Source organism: Parus major, chromosome 8, assembly GCF_001522545.3.
Source record: "Parus major isolate Abel chromosome 8, Parus_major1.1, whole genome shotgun sequence".
Classification (NCBI taxonomy): Eukaryota; Metazoa; Chordata; class Aves; order Passeriformes; family Paridae; genus Parus; species Parus major.
The window spans coordinates 29,804,754-29,813,652 of NC_031777.1; the positions used below are offsets into that span (position 1 = coordinate 29,804,754).

The window sequence follows — 8,899 nt, forward strand, 5'->3', positions numbered from 1 at the left end:
ACAGGAATTCCTTCTCCAGAGCCCCAGGAAAGGCCAAAGTGGGAAAATCCTTTCTCCAGAGCCTCGGGAAAGGCCACAGTGGTCAATCCCATCTCCAGCTGGGTGATCGCTCTCAATTAGCAAAGCTGTTAAGATCAGAATGGCAGTGATAGGAAATAAAGGCTGTGACAGCTCTGAGGGAAAATCCAGCTCATGGAATGCAGCAGAGGAGAGATGTGGAGCTGTTGGGAGGAATCCAGAGGCTGGAAATCCCAAACTTGCACGTGAAGATGTGTTTTAGGAATTTCTGTGAATGGTGGATTTCACAGCAGATGAGCTGGGCAGCTGTTTGCTGAACACAGGGCAGGAAAATGAGGCTGCATCCCGTGTATCCATGGGACTTTATCCTCCAGCTCCAGGATAATCCAAGGGATGGAGCAGCTCTGCTGGGAGGAAAGGCTGGGAGAGCTGGGAATGTTCACCTGGAGAGGAGAAGCTTTGGGATGATCTCACTGTGGTCTTGCAGGACCTCAGGGAGCTGCAGGAAAGACAGAGACAGACTTTGGACAAGGCCTGGAGGGACAGGACACAGGGAATGGCTTCCAGAGGGTAGGGCTAGATGGAATATTCCAGGGAATTTCTCCCTGTGAGGGTGGGGAGGGGCTGGGGTGGAATTCCCAGAGCAGCTGTGGCTGCCCCTGGATCTCTGGAGGTGTCCAAGGCCAGGCTTGGAGCAGCCTGGGAGGGAGGGAGATGTCCCATGGCAGGAGTTAGAACTGGATGAGCTTTAAGATCCCTCCCATCCCAAACCATTCCATGATTCCATGAAATCCCTCTTTCCTGAGTGGCTTTTCCCAAGTTCCAGCCACTGGTTCTAATAGATGCCCTTGCTTGTATTCTGCAGAGCTCTGTGAAATTTTCCCAGCTTTTGCTGGAAATGGGAACAGCTTGGGTTTTCTGAGGAGGAGGGAATTTCTCAGAGCTGCCAGAAGCTCTGCAGAGCACTTGAGCTGTTGCTGCTCGCAAAAAATGGGAAAAGGTCACGGAAAAGAACAACATTTTCCTCAGCAAATAAGTAATAAAAAGAGGAAATTCTTAGGGATGTGTCCAAGGAGGGCTGGAGCAGCTGAGGGAGCTGGGAAGGGTTTGGAAGCCCAGGAGAGGCTGAGAGAGCTGGGAAGGGGCTGGAGAATCCCTGAGGGAGCTGGGAAGGGGCTGGAGAATCCCTGAGGGAGCTGGGAAGGGGCTGGAGAATCCCTGAGGGAGCTGGGAAAGCTCAGCCTGGAGCAAAGGAGGCTCAGGGGAATTTCTGGCTCTGCACAAGTCCCTGGCAGGAGGGGACAGCCGGGGGGATTTGGGATCTGCTCCCAGGAATGGGGACAGGAGGAGAGGGAACAGACCCACAGGAGGTTCAGGTTGGATATTGGAAAACAGATTTTCCCTGGAAGGGTGGTGGGACATCGGAAAAAGTTGCCCAGGGAGGTGTTGGAGTGACTCTCTGGAGCCTTTCCCTCCTTTCTCATTGCCCAGAGGAGCTGAGGCTGCCCCTGGATCCCTGGAATTGTCCCAGGCCAGGCTGGAGCAGCCTGGGATAGTGGGAGGTGTCCCTGCCCACGGCAGGGGTGGAACAGGATGAGTTTAAATCTCTCTTCCAACCCCAAGCATTCATGATTTGATGGGAAGCAGGAGCCCATCTGTTCCTCCTGGGAGAGCCAGACCTGAGATTGTCACTTTTTTTTGGTGGCTGTCACCTTGTCTGAGTCGCTGCCTCTCCCTGTGAAGTTCTCATGGATTTTAAGGAGAATCCAGTTTGATTCCCAGCTCACCAATGATGCAATTCCCTGTGGGATCAGATCATCTCCTCCATCCCTTTCCTTAGAAAAGCTTCTCCAGTAATTCACAATTCAGGTGCCTGGGGTTTATCTCTGGGCATTTTCAGGGTCAGGATTTTGTTTAGAGGAAAAATCCTGCTCCAGGAACGCTGTGGAAGTGAGGGAGAAGCAGGTGTGGGACAGTGGGATGTGCCACACTGGAATTTCACTGGGATTTGTTGCTGTTTTTCACTCTGTGTTTGTGTCCTGCCTCCGTGAAAAGTGGGAGGAACTGGATTTGGAGCCTGAGAGGAGCTGAATAAACAGCTCTGCTTCCCAAACCCGCTGTTCATCCTGGGAATGGAAAAACGGGATTCTGACCCAGCCTTGGCTGTGTTTTGTGGGAGAGGGGAATCTTTAGGGGTGAGGGGATCAATCTGCTCCTCACATCCCCCCGGAGCTTTAATCCTGCCCACGGAGAGGCCCAAAGGGGTGGGAAAACACGATGGAATGGGGGTGCATATCCCAAACCTTCCCCAGCCTGCAGGTGAGGATGTGCTTTAGGAATTTCTGTCAATATTTCACATGGGATGAGCTGGGCAGCTGTTTTTTAACCAGATGGAAAATCAGGAAAAGCAGTGCATCCATGGGATTTTACTGATAAATAAAATTCATACCTTTAATTCATACCCTGCCTGGATCCCTCTGGAGTTCCTGGAGTGTTTTCCCACCAGTTTTGAAACTCATTGACGTGGAACACAAAAACCTTCAGGTGGAAGCTTGGTGTGAAAAGAAAATTCCTGTTCCATGTGGGATCTATTCCAGGAGAATGGATCAGACCCAACTGTGATTTTTTGTCACAATTTATTAACAAATGCAAAGCTTTGCTGCTGTTCAGCATTCCCTGATCCCAGACCCAAATGATCCTCTGGGTTACAGAGATTTTTGGAGGATTTGGGTGCTGGAAATGTAATGAATGAGAAAATGTTTATCAGGAAAAAATTCCCAGGAAGCCACTTTGGAATGTTCTTCTCTGGTTGATTCTCCCCTGAAATGTTCATCCCAGGTGTCAGATTTTTCTGGGAAGGCAAAGGAAAGGATGAGTCAGATTTGAGTGGTAATTTAGTCATGGCTAAAGGAAAAATTGGAATTTCTTCAGGCCTCGGAACCTCAATTCCCACAGAACAAAAGCTGGATTTGATCATTATCACTATTCTGCTACAAATGAAGAAATAGTTCTGAAATTCTGCTGTGACAGGAGTCAGATTTTCACAGAAAGGATCTGCTGGCCCAATCCTCCACATCCCATTTCCAGCCTGGTCCTGGAGTTCCACAAAATCCAGGAATTATTCCTAAACTCTCCTTCCTTTGAATTTTTTCCCAAAGAATGTGTGGATTGAGGTTTAGTGGAGAATATGGAGGTGGTGCTGGTTAAAATTGGTGTTTTAAAAGTCTTTTCCTGGCCTTTATGACCACCAATATTATTTATATAATAATCCTAATTAGCATATAATTATTAATCTAATTACTATGATACATAAATACACTAACATATTAATATTATAATATTATAGCCTATCAAATATATAATTTTATATAATAATATATAATTTATTACATATAATTACATAGATAATTATAATTTATTATAATTACATATAATTTATTATATCTCTATATACATAATTACGTATTATATATAATTATATCTAAATAATTACTACATATTCATAGATATGAATTTTAAGTCTATAATCAATATATAATTGCATATAATTTATATACATAATTATATAATATGTATTTAAATATGATTATATAAATATACAATTTAGATGTGTTTATGAATAAAAATATATAATTTTTTTTTCTTTCAGGTTTCCTCTCTGAAGAAATTCTATTTACCAGAAGTTTTTTATCCTTGGCTGCACTTGAATCTCGATAATGAAGAAAAGCAGAAGTGTCATGACAGTGACTGCAGATGAGGTGAGTTCCTGCTGAAAGTTTATTTTTCCTTATTTTTCTTTCCTTTTCCTTTCTTTTACATCGTGAAAACGAGCTAAAAAGTTGATTTTGTCTTCTTTGGTAAATATAAATAATATGGTTATAAATAAATATGTAAATATTAATACATATAAAAATATAAATAAAGATATAAATTTGTAAATATTAATATATAAATATAAATACATATATAATAAATATATAAATATAAATAGATATGGTTTGGCTTTGCTGATGGAACATCTCGAAGGATTTTTAGATAAGAAGCAGAAAATAAGAGCAGCACATTAAAAAATGAACAACTCAACTCCTGGGAAAGGTTTGGAGGAGTTTGTCCAGGTTTTTTTGCTCTGGTGGTTTTTGGTCAGTGTACTGTGGGCAGGGAACGGGGAATGTTGCTGGGATTTATGGATTATTTGCTCTGGATTCCACCTTTTTTATGTGCAAAAATCTCAGTGCTCAACACTTGCTGTGGTGATGCATTTTTTATTTCATTATTACCCTAATAATCACCACAATTCCCTAATAATTAATCTCCAGTTCTCCAAATTGTCTCCATTTGGAATGATGGAATTAACTGGCTGGTTTCTCCTAGGTCTTCCAAAAAAATGGGAAATCACTTGGAATGTGTAGGAAAAGAGTGGAAAATAAGAGTTTGGGTATCCTGGGGCACTTTTCCAATAAATAAATGTTGTTTTTCACTCTTATCCCAAGTTTTGCACAGCTCCATGGGCTTATTGATCTTGGAGGTCTTTCCTGACCTGTGATTTTCTGATAATGGAGCACCACTCACCAGAGTGAGAATTTTCCTGCTTTCAGGGATGATAAAATAAAAAACAATCAGGCTGTGCCAGCTTCTGGAGTTGTGGAGTTCTCATCTCCCAGGATAGTTCTGGCTGGAGAATTGTGTTTTATCCTCGTGGAGGAAATCCTTTGTTTGTAGGATTTAGTTCTGGATTTGTGGAGTTCTCATCTCCTGGGATAGTTCTGGCTGGAGAATTGAGTTTTATCCTCATGGAGGAAATCCTTTGTAGAATTTAGTTCTGAGATAGTTCTGCCTGGAGAATTGAGTGTGGTTTATCCTCATGGCGAAAATAATCTGTAGAATTTAGTTCTGGAGTTGTGGAGCTCTCATTTCCTGGCATAGTTCTGGCTGGAGAATTGAGTGTGGTTTATCCTTGTGGAGGAAATCCTTTGTTTGCAGGATTTAGTTCTGGACTTATGGAGTTCTCATCTCCTGGGATAGCTCTGGCTGGAGAATTGAGTGAGTTTTACCCTCACGGAGAAAATAATCTGTAGAATTTAGTTCTGGAATTGTGGAGTTCTCGTCTCCTGGGATAGTTCTGTCTCCATGTTTTTTCCTCATGGAGGAAATCCTTTGTTTGTAGAATTTAGTTCTGGAGTTGTGGAGCTCTCATCTCCTGGCATAGTTCTGGCTGGAGAATTGAGTGTGGTTTATCCTTGTGGAGGAAGTCCTTTGTTTGCAGGATTTAGTTCTGGAGTTGTGGAGCTCTCATCTCCTGGGGCAGTTCTGGCTGGAGAATTGTGGCTTATTTTCATGGAGGAAATCCTTTGTTTGCAGGATTTAGTTCTGGAGTTGTGGAGTTCTCATCTCTCAGGTTGGCTCTGCCTGGAGAATTGAGTGTGGTTTACCCTCATGAAGGAAATCCTTTGTTTGCAGAATTGGGGAATTTCAGAGGTCTCTCTGTTTGCAGAACTCCCTGGATTACCTGGAATGTGGGCTCAGCAAGTCCTTCAGCACCTCCAGCCACACCCTGGGCATTGACCTGTGGAGAGGCCGCAGGTGCTGCTCGGGGAACCTGCAGCTGCCACCGCTGGCCCAGCGGCAGACGGAGCGGGCCAGGACCCCCGAGAGGGACACGGTGTGCAGACCCACCACCCTGCCCCTGCTGCCCCCTCCCAGCATCGCCATCACCACCTACCACGACTGGTGAGCCTCCTTTCATTCTGCTTTTAGTCATTCATTCCTTGCTTTGTTCCTTTTCTGCTTTCAAATTGGGGTTTTCTCCTTCTTTCTTTGTATTTTAAACACACATCTAATTAGCTTCCATCTGATTAATCAACCTCTAGCAGTTGTTGTAGCACGGATGTAAGTTTATAAAACAAATTATTTTAATATTTTTTTTTAAATTCTGCTTTGGTCAAAACCTCTCCCAAAACTTCTGATTCTGGTCTGAACCAGAGGATTTGTGTTCCTAACTTTGCACCCACATGAGTTCAGGGTGATGCTAAACTCTCCCACAAAGGATTGAGGGAAAGGCTTTGACTCTCTGGATGTTTCCCATTCCTGTGTGAGGAAAAAGGCCTGGAAAAACCCCATTGGGGTCCAAAGTTAAGCTCGAGATAAATCCCCAAGAAAACATCAGAGAGCTGAGTGAACTCCAGAACTGGAACTGGGGTGAAGTGCCAAAAGAAGGGAATGAATCCAGAGAGAGAGAAGAGTTTTCCTGTGCTGGAATTGGATCTTATGGCAAAATAAGGATGTGTGTCCTGCCTGTCACAGGGACATTGAGGTGACATTAGTGTGACCTTTAATTCTGTGCTCTTAACTCCTGGTTTAGAGTCAGTTTTAGGTTCTAGTCTATAAACACTGAACTCTCAGCTACATTTGCTGGTCATGTTCCCATCATTATTCCAAGCTGGAATCTGGGTTTCTGTTAAGCTCAGCACTCTCTGCATCTGAGCAACTGTGGAGGATCCCATAAATTCGAGATAAATCCCAAAGAAACCATCAGAGAGCTGGTTACAAGGGGGTTCCTCCGAGGTGAGATCCAAAACTGGAACTGGTGTCAAGTGCCAAAGCAAGGGAATGAATCCAGAGGGAGAGGTGGAAGGCAAAGCCTTGGGTGCTCTGTGCTGGGATTTTATGGCAAAATAAGGATGTGTGTCCTGCTTTTCATTGGAATATTGAGGTTGTATGAATTGCACCTTAAATTCTGCGCTCACACTTGGGTTTAGGACTGGTTTTAGCTTCTAAACTTTCCTCTCTTGGCTTCATTTGCTGCTTCATGTTCCCATCATTATTCCAAGTTGGAATCAGCACTATCCATTTGAACAGCTCCAGAGGACATCCCAAATCCATTTGTTAAAGTCCTTTGGAAAGAGTTTTCCTGCTGAAAATAGGATTTCTAAACTATCCTGGAATAGCTGAGGCAGAGGAATTGCAGGAGCTTTTGTCCAGGTTTTGTGATTCATTGCTGGGATAAATGCAACCAAACGAGTTCCCTAGTTTTAGATGGATTGGGAATTTTAGCAATAAAAGGGTTGGTTCACCTTTGTGGGCATTGTGGGAGCAGGAATTTGCATTCCTGACAGCGAGAGCCTTTCCATAGGGTGGGCTTGGAAGGATGGATTCACTCTGAGCTTGGAATGCGCCTCTGTCCATGGTTTGGGAGAAACGCAAGGAATTGCCATGGATTTGTCATGGATTTATCTCTTGGAACACAAGAGGGCATCGCTGCTCCTCGTTCCCGCTCCAGCAGAATCCGTGGATGCGGATTTTCCTGGAGCGGCGTGTGCGGTCACAGCGGACCTGACAGAGCTGCTCAGGTTGTTGCTGCTTCTCTAGTGCTGTAAAATTCCCGGTTTTCCACAGGAGCTGGGAGCTGCTGGTGTGACTGGGATGCAGCGCTGTCCCAGCTCCCATTTCTGCTCCTCCTCACCTCCCTGACCACTTACACTGGCGGATCCTACAAAAACTGGGCTGAACATTCCCATTTTTTATTGAAGTTTTAGGCATCAAAGGGTTCTGGACCAGGTCAGAACTGAGCTCTACCCCATTCCAGGCAGTTCTTCCCTACGGAATTCCCAGGGCCCACCCACCCTCTCAGGGAACCCAGCCATGGAATCATGGAATGTTAAGGTTGGACAAGATCATGGATTTGGGATAGAAATCCAACAGAGCTGCAAGCTCAGTGCTTATTTATGATCCAAAAACCAAATTAATCAAAGATTTGAAGGGAAAAAAATAGTGGATAAAACATGGAAGATGTTTCTGGAGACTGCCAGAAAAATAAGGGAGGCTGATCCCAAAGCAGTAATTCCAAACCAGGGAAAGGAATCACACAAACCAGGTGGGATGTAATAATATTTTCTGTGGAAAAGGAAGGGAATATTCCCACCAAACAGCTTTCTATGGAAGGCAGAAGGGATATGGGATTGAGATCTGGAATGGAGAAGCCTTCCAAGCTTCTTTTCCACAATTTTTGTCCCTATATTTTCATCCAAGTTGTTCAAATGTTTCCCCAATCCTGCTCCATATTTTCTAACTCCAGCTTTGTGATGAGAAATCCAGGCAGGAGGGAAGAGCGAGGGTGTGAGGAATAAATTTGTAGCTACACTTGGAGCATCCAAAAGAGTTCTTTTCCCAATTCTTTTTTGCTCCTTAGCATCTCCTGGCTTAGATTTGGCAGCTGGCCTCTCATTCCCACCATTTCTCCATGTTTCCCTCAGGTGTGTGGGGTGTATTTGGATATTTTGAAGGGTTGGAAGCAAATATTGATGCTGAAATAAAAATGGGATTTTTATTTCATTGGATTTGGAATCCCAAAGTGTGAGGAAATCAAGGCTTTAAGAATTCCATGAAGAGTTGATCTGGTTTAATATTACATATTGGAATGCACTTTTTTAGGGATTAGAGAGGCCGGTAAATATTTAGGATATGGCAATAAATACTTGATTAAAATATAGATTTGCTGCCTTATTATCCCTCATTTATGGCTTTTTTCTTCTGGAATAATTTTATTGTGGAGCCTGAAGATGAGAATCTGTAAGGAAAATATGAAGGGATTGATCCTATTCCCCACATCCACCTGGAAACCTTCCTAGAATTGGGATAAATCTACTCAGTCTCTACTCCTGTAGTACTCCCGTTGTTCTCCAGATGGTGGTGGTGGGCAGCAAACTAAAAACAGCCTTAAAAGTGAAATCAAACCGAAATTCAGGATAATTTTGGGCTCTGAGTTACTCCAAACCTTCCTCGGGAATTCTGGCTTCAGCCAGAGCCGGCTCAGCCTCCCTGGGAAGCTGTTGGGAATTAATTGAGGGATTGATAAAATGGGAATTAATTGAGGGATTGATAAATG

At 43.7% G+C, this 8,899-nt stretch overlaps 1 protein-coding gene across 2 annotated transcripts in view; it reads left to right on the plus strand.

The window, feature by feature from the left end:
• PDE4B (phosphodiesterase 4B) overlaps positions 1 to 8,899 on the plus strand; it is a 165,865-nt gene that overhangs the window by 14,154 nt on the left and 142,812 nt on the right. The window contains exons 2-3 of one of the 2 annotated variants that reach the window (XM_015636159.3): positions 3,668 to 3,776; positions 5,510 to 5,745. In XM_015636159.3, coding sequence (XP_015491645.1) covers positions 3,735 to 3,776; positions 5,510 to 5,745 — 278 coding nt within the window. In that variant the 5' untranslated portion in view covers positions 3,668 to 3,734. Of the gene's footprint in view, positions 1 to 3,667; positions 3,777 to 5,509; positions 5,746 to 8,899 lie in introns of those variants that run through there. The other variant, XM_033516270.1, reaches the window with a different exon arrangement.